A 13,776-nucleotide genomic window follows, 5' to 3' on the forward strand; every position below is an offset into this window, starting at 1 on the left:
AGGACAGGCTGCCTGGAGGAAGCATTATTTAAAACTCAGACTTAAAGCATAGTTTCTTGGTCCAAGGTTGAAGTTCAGGGGCTCCGTGAATATTGTGAAATTGCATGCCAAGAGCCAAGAAAGTGGAGGAGAGCCACTCTCACTCTTGCCTTACACTCATTTGGTCTTTTATCCTGGTCTCCCTGACTCCGTTAAACAGCAGACGAGTGGCAAATGCGCTTCGACTGTGCTCAGATGGAGAACGAGTTCCTCAGAAAGCGTCTGCAGCAATGCGAGGAGAGGCTGGACTCGGAACTGACAGCCAGGAAAGAGCTGGAGCAAAAGGTAAGATGTGGGGATAGTCTGGGCCACAGAAGTGTTAGAGAGCGGGCAGGCTCTCACCTCCACTGTGGGTGATCGAGGTATTAGCTGAGCCTGGGGAGGAAGGAAGAGGACACAAGCCACTTCAGGTTTTTCCATCTCCACTGTTATTACAAATGCTGGTCACTGTGAGACATGAAAAATATTTTGTCTGTACATGTGGATCTTCTATCCAGAGACTGCTCTGTGGTGTAAAGAACATGGACATTAACTCAGGATATCTGAGTTCCAGTTCCATTTCTATGTGAACCCTGTGGAAGTCACTTTAACTCATGTTTCTTATCTATTACATAATTATCAGTGGTCTTAAAACCGTCGCATTTCCCCGTTGCCTCTGTTCTGATCTGCTACCTGCATCTCTCATCCAGACCAAAGCAACAGCCTCCTAGCTGTCCTCCTTGCCTCTGGCCTCTCCTCTCAACCACCTGCCCCAGTGCAGCCAAGGAATGTTTCAGAGTCTCTTTCAGATCGTTCTATGATCATAAAGTATGCTGACTCTCATGGTGGATTTTTTTCCTTGCGTGTTTTGTAAATTTTGTTTTTGAGCTCATCTTCAACAGGTTTCTCTTCTCCTCCCCCAGTAGTCCCAGGTGTTCTGCATTGTGGAATGTTTTTTTTTTCTTTCACAGTGAATTTTTTTGTGTGTATTTATCTATTTTTTATTGTGAGTTAATCTTCAGCAGGAGATTTAATTTTTTTTAACATTCTGTTGATTTCGATGGGAGCCCTTTGATAACAGGGTCGTGGGTGTATTCTGCTAGAAGAAACCCTTTTGCACTTTCTTTGGCAGCAGTCCCTGAGATAATGCTAAATTCTTGGTCTCAGATTTTTTGCAGCATGTAAAAATTGTCGATTGGATCTCTAAACCCACATGAGGCTTAGACCTGGGGTTTAAAATTCTTATGAGAGTACTTCTTCCCCCACCTAGATCCAGGGTGAAAGCAAGCTTTCTTACCCCCTTCCAGGCCAGCAGGTGGAGCTTTTATTTTCTCACTGAGGTGCATGCAGTTCTTTGAGGGGTTTGTCAATGCAACGGTCTTCATTCCAACTCTTCACCTTCCATGAACCCAGAGCCTTGTCTCCTGTCTCTGTCTGGGCATTGAAACACAAACCTCTATCCTAAAGGACACTTCTGGATCTATCAACTGCTCTTCCCCCTCATCCTGGCCGCCATAATATTAGTATGTACCATTATTGTTAGGGCTTTGTGTCCTCTGCATTTCTGATATCCTGAAATTTCCTTCTTTCTTGAAGGTGACATTAAAAATCTAATGCAATCTTATCTATATATAATATAATCTTATCTAGCCTTTCTAGATGAATGTACAGTTTGGTCTCTTTGCTTGTCTTCTGTGGCCTCCAACTATCCCTCATCTACATTCTAACCAGTTCACACTCTAACAAATGGTGTGCTAGTAAATGGCTCCCTGGAAAAAAGAAAAAGCCCTGATTTGTAGCACTTGCCAATTTCCCTGGTGTAAATACTCCCACTGTGGCCAATTTCAAACTACCATTGTGATGTCACTAACATGGAATTTGAAAGGGATGCACAGAATTAGCTCTGTGCATCTCTTTCAAGTCGGTAACAGCCGACTCCAGCACACCACTGATTCCAGCCACACTCAGTTTTTTTTTTTTTTCTCCTTCCAAAAATGCCTGATTCTTTCTCACCTCTGGGACTTTGCATATGCTATTTCTTCTTCCCCGAGCAATCTTTCTTTTTCTCTCCTGCCTAGATATCTCCAACTATTCTTAAGATCTTAGCTTAAATGTCACTCTCTCCAGAAAGTCTTTGCTGACGCAGATTGGGTTGGGAGTCCCTGAGTTGTCTTCCAAAACACAGGCCTCATCATGCTGTATTGTAATTACCTACTCACTTCAGTCTCTCCCATTCGATATAGGAGCCATAGGGTGGAGGTTATGTTTGTGTATCTAGTCTATTCTCAGCGTGAGCAAAAAGTATCATGTGATTGCCTTGCAGAGGTGGGCCTGGGTGAGATCACATGGGATTTTATAAACAATGGAAGTGACTCTTGATGTCCTCTATGCTGGTGGTGATGATTTTAGTGGTCGCTTTCAAGATGAACATTGCATCGTGGTCCTCAAGAGACATCTTGAACCATAGATAAACACAGATGGACAACTGCAGGAAAGCAGCCCAGTTCTTTAATAACAAATTATAAAGTTGAGTCAGTTTCCCTAAGGAAGGGGGATATTTATGCTACGTTAAAAAGTAATAAAACTGCAACCTTTTCTGAGCAGCAGAATGTAAGAAAACATCCCATTTGCCTTCAAATACTGAATTTAGAATTACAGGCTTCATTAACTCAGAGTTTTGCTTATTTAAAGCAATTCTTTAATGAGGCCATTTCTTCAAAGCCAGTGCACTGACTTGCGTGCTCTTTCCCAGATCTAAACTAGGACATTTGGGAGAGTGTTTCCTGTAGGAAGATGCAAGAGTCTTGATTTTGTTTGTTTAAGGCTGTGTGCATTCTGGTATTGATTCAGTCCATGCAAAGTGCCATTTGCTGCTTTAACCTTTAAGGCTTGTCACTTGGGATTCCGGGTCAGATTTTCTAGGTGTGTCATTTTGGCTGCTCTGTGGCTAATCCTCACATATCCCTTCTGATCATGTCGGCTGGTGGGGATATGAGTTATCTGGTGGCTCAGGGGGTCATCAAGTTGAGGCAGGGTAGGTAAAGTCTGTGGGTGCATTGGCTGGAGGTTTATTGAGCGAAAGTAAAATCAACCTTAAGAGATTGATGGAATTATCCCCACTTTATCTCTGAGCAAACTGAGGCTCAGAAAAGTAGCTTCCTGGAGGTGACCCAGGAGGAAGGTGGTCAAGACAGGGTCTCCCCATTCCAGCATCTGCTGTTTTCTCATTACACACCTTGGAAATAGCAACTCCTTGAAATACAAAGTAAAAAGCTCGTTCCATGCCCACAGAGCCGGGTAATTCATTCTATTACTCTTACAGCTCGGGGAGCTGCAAAGTGCTTATGACGGGGCCAAGAAGATGGCTCACCAACTGAAGAGGAAGTGCCACCATCTTACCTGTGACCTTGAGGACACCCGCGTCCTGCTAGAGAACCAACAAAGTCGAAACCATGAGCTGGAGAAGAAGCAGAAGAAGTGAGTTGCGTCTCTCACCATCAGCTGGGCTGCCAGGGTGGGCTACATTGGAGCTGGGGTTTTCTGGGGTATCCAGGTTCTCCTTCTAACTCCCTCACTTCAACTCCCCTGTTTTGCTCTAATCTTCCTCCCTGTCCCCTCACACCTTATTCCTGTATGGTTCTCCTAAGAATCCAGCAAGAAATTATTCTTTTCTCTTGGCCAGCCTCAACTATGTGGCCAATTGACCTTGTGACCTTGGGGAACTTCCTTTGCCTTTCTGGGCCTTAACATCCCCATTTGTCGAGTGAAGGGTTTGTTGCAGACGGTCAAGACAGCATGGTGATGAGGAGCCCAGGCATTGATATTAAAGTCATCTCATTCAAGTCCTGAAGGTGCCTCTTTCTAGATGTGTGACCTTGATTGAGCAGGTCATTCAGCCCTTCCCAGCCGGATTCCTTATCCGTAGGTTGGTGATAAGATCGCCCCCTTGTGCTGAGGACTAAATGATGCAGTCAGTACATCTAACTGGACTGATCCTGGTTCCTCTTCCCGTTGGTGAAAATTGGGCTAGAGAATAAGGAGGAGGCCAAAATATGGCCTTCTCATTTAGGACTTGGACTCTCAGATCATGTGAGCCATTCTGGCAGAGACTGGGCCTTGTGCACCAGCAAGATGCTAATCTTGAGTCTGCACAGTGTGGTTCCCATGTTTGCATTCCCTTTGGGTTGCTGTTACAGTGAGGCGATGGTGGAGCCTGGATTTGTACCCAGATTTGCACACTCATAGGCTTCTTCATGCAAAACCTCAGAACCTGTGATGCTTGTACACCTTGGCTGTGTCTAAAGTTCTCCAGCACACTCGGTGAGGGGAAAGGTATACAGGGGTCCTGTTTTGAGCCAGCCAAGTCCTAATGGAGATGTCATACTAGGCAATTAAGTGGGAAGCAGCCTCTTTTAGAAGGCCCGTGATAAAATACAGAAAAATGTTCCTGTGTGAGCCAAGATGTGAATTTGTGGAAACTGCCTCCTTTCCAAGAAGTAGGAAGCAGAATTATATTTCCATGGAGGTGGCATAGATTTTGAACTTGACCTGCATTAAATATTATTTCTCTTATTTATCCTTCAGCTTTCCTTAGCTGGCTTCTTCATCTGAAAAAGGTCTTTGGGGGATTGTTAGCATGCTCTCCATCCCCAAAATAAGAAAGGTTTATTTTTTGTTTATTGATATCTCACTCTGTTCCCCTTTCCACCTCCCCATGGGTGCTCTGGCTGAACCTTACCCCTGCAGTGGGGAAAATGGCTTGGCTCCATCTTGGCCACCTGCTGTGTGTCCTTGGCAAACAACACCACCTCTCTGGGCCAGAGAGTGACTGATGGTTCAGATGAGTCCTTGGACTTAACAGGTCATCTGATCTTGAAGAATGGCTCTGACATATACCCCTGTCTGTGAAACAAGATGTTTGGACTCCACATCATTCCCCAAGTTTCTCCCAGCTGTGACCCTCTTGGCCCCCAACTATGGGTTCTACTCCTGTTCTGAGAGGCCTGAGGGTTTCAACTCTCTGATGAGTAAGGGGCCAGCCTCTGGAGTTTGTGCAGCCAGAAAATTCCGTCTGTCTGGTCTTTCCTTTTCCCTTTGGACAGAATCCCTCATTCCAGGGACTTATGAATCTCCCCAGGATACCCCCCAAGCAGAGTTCCTATTTCTTCATATTTGCACGCCCTCCTCTCAAAACTGAGCTTTCTTTTGATGCCCTCTGCTCTGTTACCATCTCTAGGCAGAAGCTAATTTATGTTTTGTTGCCAATTGCAGATAGCAGGCACTGCCTTTCCAGGTAGATTAGCATTTTATGTCTCAGTCTAACTGTGGAAGTTCAGGCAGAATGACTATGGTGAAGGGAAAATTTAGAAGTCAGTAATAGTTCCTTGCATCTCTCAATGCTTAATTGAAATGTAGATGCAGCTGCCTCCTGAGTTTGCTGGGCCCAGGACAGAGTGATGCCTCCACATTCGTAGAGTTCTCTGTTTCCTGCTTTGGCTTCTGAGCTCAGAGTGGCCTGGGATGGTTTCATTTTGGTTGGATTGTTTGTGGCATGATTACCCTATGGGTCACAAAGCTTGGTTCTGAGGGCTGATGAAATTCCGGGTAAGCCCCGTGCTAGACTCACTGATTCCCACACTGAAGTGTGGCTGGGACCCAAGGCCCTTTCTTAGCAGATTGAAGGTTGTGTGCAAACCTATCTGGCCTCAGGCAATTGGCTGGTCAGTGTGGGCTGTTTGCTAGGAGTTGGTGTTTGTAGTAGCTATTCTTTGGCATCAAGTGGCCTGTTAAGTCACGGACTCCTCTGCACCATCAGTTACTGTCTGGTCCCCACTGTCTTACCTCACCTGTCCCAGGAATGAACAGTTAGATGGGGGAGTAGCTAAGACACTAGGGAAGCTGAGCCCAAGTCCACTTCTACCACTTTGGAATTTGGGGCTGAATCACTCCTCCTCTCTGAGTGATTTCAGTTTCCTCTTCAGTGAATGGATCGAATAATATGTTTCTTGCTGAATTGTTGTAAGGACGACATGGATCCCAGCCCGGGACCTAGCACATTGGGACTGCTGGATCATCACCCTCATCACAATGCTTCCATTCAGAGGCAGCAAATAGTGCCCCTTGAATGATGTCACCAACAGCCAATCAGAAAGCTCCTGAGCTGTTCTAACAGGAGGGCTCCATTATGATTGGGTCTCTCAGGAGTCTGAGACTTTGAATGATAGTCTAGTATTAAGGAACACTGGATAATCTTATAACAAGGGAGACTTCCTTGTCACCAAAGGCCAAACCCCATGCCTACTTCTGCCATATCAAGATCTCTGGAACAATGGGACTTCCTGTTTGGGCCAAGGGCAAGTGACTCAAAGTCACACCTTACTGAGGCTTGGCAAAGGCTTCTCTATTGGTTTCCTCACCTGTGATACTGCGAGGAGGCTGAGACAACTGAACAGAGTGACGTAACATCCAGGAAGGGCTTCTCACCCAGTGGTCGTCACAGAAGGGCGGGACGGCCCCTAACAAGGCAGTAATTCCCTGGATGACTTTCAGGAGGACTGACTAGTCTTTGTGTTTTCTGCTTGAGAAACAAATGAGGACAGGAATGTATATATGTCCATCATTTTATTGATAATCAGCATGCTTTAGTATGGCATATGAGAGTATAAGCCAGACAATATGTTAAAATATGAAATGTAGAATATCCTCATTCTACTTACATCCATTCATTTGTTCATTGGTCAGGAAATATTGGATGTCAAATGGGGCCTGGTAGATTTAAGGGGTCTTGACATATGCTGGCAGACCAGATAGATCAGGTTTTTGGGTTGGTTTTTTTTTTTTTTTGAGACAAGGTCTTGCTCTGTCACCCAGGCTGGAGTGCAGTGGCACAATCATGGCTCACTGCAGCCTTGACCTCCTGGGCTCAAGCGATCCTCCCACCTCAGCCTCCAGAGTAGCTGGGATTACAAGTGCATGCCACGATGCCCAGCTAATTTTAAATTTTAAATTTTTAAAATTTAAAAATTTTAAAAATAGAGATGGGGTCTCGCTTTGTTGACCAGGCTGGTCTTTAACTCCTGGCCCCAAGTGATCCTCCTTCCTCAGCCTCTCAAAGTGTTGGGATTACGGGTGTGAGCCACCATGCCTGGCCACCTTTAAAATATATCCTTTATTCTATATCTGTATATAGTTTTATTCTATTTTTATTTTTGTCCATATATTTTTATTAGATTTTAGGGTTAGCATTTAGATTAGCATTTTAGTAGGGAGATGATGGGGGCAGCAGAAGTCTCGGTCTAACAGTGGAAATTCAGGCAGAATGACTATGGTGAGGGAGAAATCTAGAATAATAAGTATCGAATATTTTTGTGGCAAGTCTATCTAAACCCTAAAAATTGCTCTGTGGTTTTTCAGATTCCCACCGTATATCCACAGCCTTATGTAAAAGCATTGAGAAAACTTCCAACTTCTCATTCTTTCTCTCTCTCTCTCTCTTCTTCCTTTTGCTCCCTTTCTCATGGTTCTTGGGAAACTAGTGGCCTCTCTGCAGCCCCTCCCTGCCCCTGCCTCAATCACTCCCCTGCCCTCCTGCCTACGGGGCCCTGACATGTGCTCTGCTTTGCACAGGTTTGACCTCCAGCTGGCCCAGGCCCTAGGTGAGTCTGTGTTTGAGAAGGGTCTCCGTGAGAAAGTGACCCAGGAGAACACCAGTGTCCGGTGGGAGCTAGGCCAGCTTCAGCAGCAGTTGAAGGTAAGGGATGGGGGGCACAGAGCTATCTTGGCTCTTGGTGGCTAAATCTCAGGAAACTGCACCGTGCATCTGCTGCAAATGGTGATAGAGAGAAAACTTCACAAGGGTATCCTGGTCTGTCAAGCAGCTGGGTCCCAGTGTGTCTTAATAAAATAGCAAACAGTGGCTGGCAAATTGATAATCAGACTTTGTTTGAGCAAGATTGATGTCTTGATCTTGCTTCAGTTACCTGCACAGGTTCTGAGGTGCTTACCTGGGAGGTATAACAGGCTCAGCAGAGAATGAGCTAGCTATAACCTTGTCCAGGAGCAACGCCCTGGTCCATGCAGGCTCCAATGCAGAGAGATTTTACTAAAATACAACACGGGTGCCTCACTCAGCTGCTCCTCATCCTTTTGTGGTTCTCTACTACTCGCAGGAGAACCTCTGAGCGCTTTAGCTTGGCATTCAACTCCTTCGTGATCTAGCCCAAAGTTATTTGATCCTGGAGCTGACTTTGTAACCTGGAAGAGTCATTTCTGAGCACTTTGTCTCCCTGCTCCAACATCTCAATCCCAGCCTCAGACGGCACACAGGGAAGCTTTAGCTATGTGCCTCCACTTCCCTTACAAATGGGGTCAACCCTACCTGTAGGTGCTCTGAGATCGAACTCTAGGGACAATTTACTCCAATCCTACCTCCCACCCCCAACTCCATGCCCACCCCCAACTCCATGCTCATGAGCTATACCAAGAGCAGCCCTTGCTGGTGTCCCACAGGGGGCGCTGTGAGGGACGGTGCAGTCCAGGTGGAGACGGCAGGCATTGGAAAGTGGAAAGCGCCGCTCCAGCCGCAGTTGGTTGTAGAGGTATCCCTGGGGGAGGAGGGAGGCATACTCATGTGACTCCAGATCTCTGTCCTCTGTCTCTGTAGCAAAAGGAGCAGGAAGCCTCACAGCTGAAGCAGCAGGTGGAGATGCTACAGGACCATAAACGGGAGCTGCTGGGGTCACCCTCTCTGGGGGAAAATTGCGTTGCTGGCTTGAAGGAGAGGCTGTGGAAGTTGGAATCCAGCGCCCTTGAGCAACAGAAAATCCAGAGCCAGCAGGAAAACACCATCAAGCAGCTGGAGCAGGTAGGAAAGCCCTGTCTCAGGGCAACACCCTGTCCCATGTCTCCAATGCAGAGTGATGTTATTAAAATACAACGTGGGTGCCTCACTTGGCTGCTCCTCGTCCTTCAATGGCTCCCTATTATCCCAGGGAAACTTTAAGCTCCTAAGTCTGACATTCAGATCCTTCCTGATCCAGCTTTCTCCTGCAAGGTTCAGTGTCACCTCCTCAGAGAAGCCTGCCTTAATCACCTTGTAAATAGCTCCCACTATGTGGCATTAATTTCCCATCTCCTTAGCTGGGTTGCTTTTCTGTTTGGTACCCGCCATCATATTAGATAGTATTTTTTAAAAATTTGCTTTATGCCTTTCTCTCTCATTAACATATAAGCTTCATGAAGTCAGATTGTTTTTCTGTTTCTCTTGCTTCTTAGTGCAATCCTAGAGCCTAGAATGAAGCCAGGTACATAACTGATGCTCAATAAATAGCTGTTGACCAAATATCTAACTTTCATTGAGTACTGTCTGTGTACTAACCTCAGCCCTAAGCTCTCCCCACACATCTCATGAATCTCCACAAGAACCTTATGTAGGGAGATCTTAGTATTATCCCCACTTTACAGATGTGGAAGTTGAGACTCAGAGACATGGAGAAAGTATCAGGGATGGGATTTGGAACCTATGTCATCTGACCCCACACTGCCTTGAATGTCTACTATGTGCTAGGCATTGTGCATGGCTTTGAGGCAGATTGAAGTGCTACTCTTTGGGAAGAATAAAATAACAAAGGGAATAAGACAAAAATATCCAATACTCTTATACCAGCACCCTCTGCAAAGTACCAGATGAATATTTTATTTGTCTGCTTGCTTATTTATGTACTTACTTGTTTACCTCGTTCTATAAATAATTTGAGGCAGCTTACAAGATACATGTATAATAGAATACAAAAATTATAAATAAAACAATTCAAACCAGAAAAGTACAAAATAAAATAGACACTAAGGAGGGGGGGTGGGGGCAGTGAATTAATATGCAGATAAAGCAAAACATATGGTCTTACACACATAATAATTTTAGCTCTAAAATTCCTGGTGGCCAGAAAGAAAAAGGAAATGTGAGTTACATGCCTGAGATTAAAAAAAAAAACCAACAAAACACTTTTTCTAGGGGAAGTAAGGCTTCTTCTGATGCTTGGCTCTAAATGAATTTCTCTTGTGGGATTTTGTAAAAGGCAATTATTTTAAAGTGTTTTTTAAAAAAATGCTGGGGCCTCCCTTATGTGAGAAAATGTGACCAGGTGTCATGAATGTGTAAAGCAGATGAACTCTGAGCAGCTCTGTTAAACTGAAGTGGGGATGGGTGGGACAGGGCTTGGGGGAACCAGGGGTCAGCTCTGCTTCTTGCTAACCACTACTCCATCAAGATGGAGCCTGGTGAGTATCAAGACATGTGGGTGGTGGTGGGTGTGGGGGAACAAGATCCAGAAAGTCTTGGATGCTCACTAAGGAGCGATAAGGAAGATAAGTCTTTTACTCAGTCAGCCTGTATTAAGTTCTTCCTCTGCATCATGCACTCTGTGGATGCTAAGGGTGCAATTGCAAATAAGACAGACACAATCTCTGCCCTCCCAAAGTTTATAGTCATGTTTAGTGTTAGGGGAATGTTGAACTTGAAGATCTGGTCATGACAGCAGGGTTGGGGGAGAGATCGGGGAAAGCTTCCTGGAGGAAGTGATGTTTACTGAAGAGGGAAGCTGGAGGATGAATCAGAATTAGCTGAATGAGAGAGTTCTAGGCAGGGGACCAGCCTGTGCAAAAGCCTGAAGACAGGATAGTCGTAGGATATTCAAGGAGCTGTAATACGGGGTCTTTGAGACAGCTTGTTGCCTGTATGACCTTAGGCAAGCTCCTGTTTTCTCCAGACATCAGTCTCCTTATCTGTACAATCAAATATGGAGCCTTATCTCTCCCCTAGCTTCCTGCCAACCACAGCTATGAATCAGTGAAGGTTTGTGAAGAAGGTGGAATATCTGTGTAGGTCTTTAAAGGGCATGGATGACGGTGCAGTGCCATGTAGCAACCCAGTGTTCCTTGTGTTCCTTAAATGAGCAGGATCTTCACAGAGCCAAGAATAAAACAAGCCCTCTTGAAAACTGTGTTAACTCTTTAAGATACCACTGGGGGACCACTTGGTGCTTGGAAGCAAAAATGTATTACCATGGCCTCGGGGACCCAAAACTTAATGCAGCTGCCTGAATTTCCATGCTCAGTTCACCCAGGAGGTGAGGCTGACTCAACACTTTTATCTGTCTTCAGCTTCACCCATAACCTCAGGCTGCATTGTGCCCTTGTAGACATCCAGTAGATATTTATTGATTATAATACAACACTTTTTCCAGGGAATTTTATGTTAACTCGTATAAGTTTGACATAAATGGTATTGCAGATGTCAAGAATGTCCAAGAGGCTAGAAAAAATGAAAAAGAAATATTATAGTTACTTGCTCAGGCTCCTTGCTTTTGGATTATCTTCCCATAACCCCTGTCATTTTAAAGGAAAAAAAGGCAAGAAGTTGACATTTAAAGTGAGCCTACTTTATGCCAGGAACTGTAACAGGGCCTCTGACGTACACTATCCTTTTTGCTCCTCACCACGGCATGGCAGGGAATATTATCAACGTTTTAAAAGACCCAGATTGTTTTTTCTGAACTTAATTTCCATGTTGGGGACAGCACTTGTGAAGTTCCAAAAGCTTGATGAGAGGTGCTGGGACAGTAGAGTAAATGATCAGAAAGTTATCATTTCTACAATGTAACCCATTGTATTAGTCTGTTTTCACACTGCTGTAAAGAACTGCCTGAGACTGGGTAATTTATGCAAAAAAGAGGTTTAATTGACTCACAGTTCCACATGGCTGGGGAGGCCTCAGGAAACTTACAGTCATGGTGGAAGGGGAAGCAGACAAGTCTTACATGGTGGCTGGCAAGAGAGAGTGTGTGGAGCAGGAGCAGTCAAACACTTATAAAACCATCATATCTTAAGAAAACTCATTCACTATCATGAGAAAAGCACAAGGGAAACCACCCCCTGTCATCCAGTCACCTCCCACCAGGTCCTTCCCTTGACCTGTGGGGATTATGGGAATTAAAATTCAAAATGAGATTTGGGTGGGGACACAGAGCCTAACCATATCACCCATCTACGCTATTGAGTTCCAAATGCTTTTTCATGATCCAGTAACATTAAAGAGTATAGATAGATAAAGGAAAGCTTCAAAGCTTTCTTGGGCCCTGTACCCTGGGGATTCTAATCCAGTAGGTCTAGGGTGAAGCTCTGCAATTTTGTATGTTTTAAAAATGCGTTTGTAATTCTAATGTGCCACAAAATTTGAGAAGCCAGGGCTTGGGCCAATCTGTAAATCATGCAGATCAGGAAAGTGAAGTCTTGAACTAGACCTAGAACTCATGACTTTTTTGCCTTCCACTCTAGAACCCTTTATACAACATCACACAGTTCCAGTGTTATGCACGGCTCTATGCCTGTTGCATGTGTTTTGGAGGTTCTTGTTTAAAAGACCCAGCTCATTCATGGGATCACAGCTCTTAATTATGTCAGGTTGCCGGGGAGGGAGGGGATAGTCTTTTCTGTTTTTGAAATAATGGGGAAAGAGAAAGTAATATTTATGTATCAGATACTGTGCTAGGTGCTTTATATCATCTCATTTAATTCTCATAGTAGCATTCTAAGACGGTTGTTTTCTACAGAGAAAGGGGACTGACCTAGAGGTAAAGTGAATTTTCTAAGATAACATTTTGGGCAAGTCATCTTCTTTTCCAGGCTTTCATGTCTTCATACACTTTTGTCCTACCATTCATCTACCTATCCACCCACCCAGAAAACCGTCGCTGATGCCTGCTCCAGGAATGAGAAATATGTTTCATCTGAAGAGTGTTGAGAAGGGGGCCGGGCACGGTGGCTCACACCTATAATCCCAGCACTTTGGGAGGCTGAGGCGGGTGGATCACCTGAGGTCAGGAGTTTGAGATCATCTTGATCAACATGGAGAAACCCCATTTCTACTAAAATACAAAAATTAGCCAGGTGTGGTGGCACATGCCTGTAATCCCAGCTACTTGGGAGGCTGAGGCAGGAGAATCACTTGAAGCCAGGAGGTAGAGGTTGCGGTGAGCCGAGGTTGCGCCATGGCACTCCAGCCTAGGCAACAAGAGGGAAACTCCATCGCAAAAAAAAAAAAAAAAAAAAGAGAGTTGAGAAGGATTCTGAGGCTGCATCTAAACTCAGTGGGAAAGTGTGATTGATGAGTGATGTCTGTTATAAGCACAAGAATGGATAAAGGCAATATTTAATCTATTTACCCACTGTTTGTGATCTTCCAGAATGCCTAGGGCAATAACTTGACTCTCATTTATGTATTCCAAAAATGAAAAATGCAATTGGAATGCCAAGGATGACATAGAGGGCTTGGAGAGTTAGAGTGGGTCACCCTCACGTGCTGTCCTTGCTGCCCCCGCAGCTCCGCCAGCGGTTTGAGCTGGAGATCGAGCGGATGAAGCAGATGCACCAGAAGGACCGTGAGGACCAGGAGGAGGAACTGGAGGATGTCCGTCAGTCCTGCCAGAAGCGGGTATGTGAGCAGTGAACACAGCTGTGCCCTTGGATCCTGGCAGGTCTGGTATGGATTCCCTCTTCCTTAGAGTGAGGAGGAGGACAGGGTCTGGGATCTGGGGACAAGCTCTTTCTGCAACCATCTGAGACCTTAGCTTCGAGGTGCCTTCAAAGGTGTAGGAGTGGAAATGCCCATCTTAAATATGATCTTGGAACTTCCAGAAGCCTCTGGAACTGTCCAGCATAATGGCTCAGAGATTTCTACTAAGTCCCCGTAATGCCATGTGACTG

At 45.1% G+C, this 13,776-nt stretch overlaps 1 protein-coding gene across 5 annotated transcripts in view; it reads left to right on the forward strand.

The window, feature by feature from the left end:
• Positions 1–13,776, forward strand: part of MYO18B (myosin XVIIIB) — a 318,984-nt gene that overhangs the window by 155,878 nt on the left and 149,330 nt on the right. For 4 of the 5 annotated variants that reach the window (XM_054469702.2, XM_054469701.2, XM_054469704.2 and 1 more), the window contains 5 exons: positions 200–324; positions 3,341–3,495; positions 7,645–7,768; positions 8,681–8,881; positions 13,394–13,504. In XM_054469702.2, coding sequence (XP_054325677.2) covers positions 200–324; positions 3,341–3,495; positions 7,645–7,768; positions 8,681–8,881; positions 13,394–13,504 — 716 coding nt within the window. The remainder of the gene's footprint in view (positions 1–199; positions 325–3,340; positions 3,496–7,644; positions 7,769–8,680; positions 8,882–13,393; positions 13,505–13,776) is intronic. The other variant, XM_054469703.2, reaches the window with a different exon arrangement.

The sequence above is a fragment of the Pongo pygmaeus genome, chromosome 23 (genome assembly GCF_028885625.2).
Source record: "Pongo pygmaeus isolate AG05252 chromosome 23, NHGRI_mPonPyg2-v2.0_pri, whole genome shotgun sequence".
Lineage (NCBI taxonomy): Eukaryota > Metazoa > Chordata > Mammalia > Primates > Hominidae > Pongo > Pongo pygmaeus.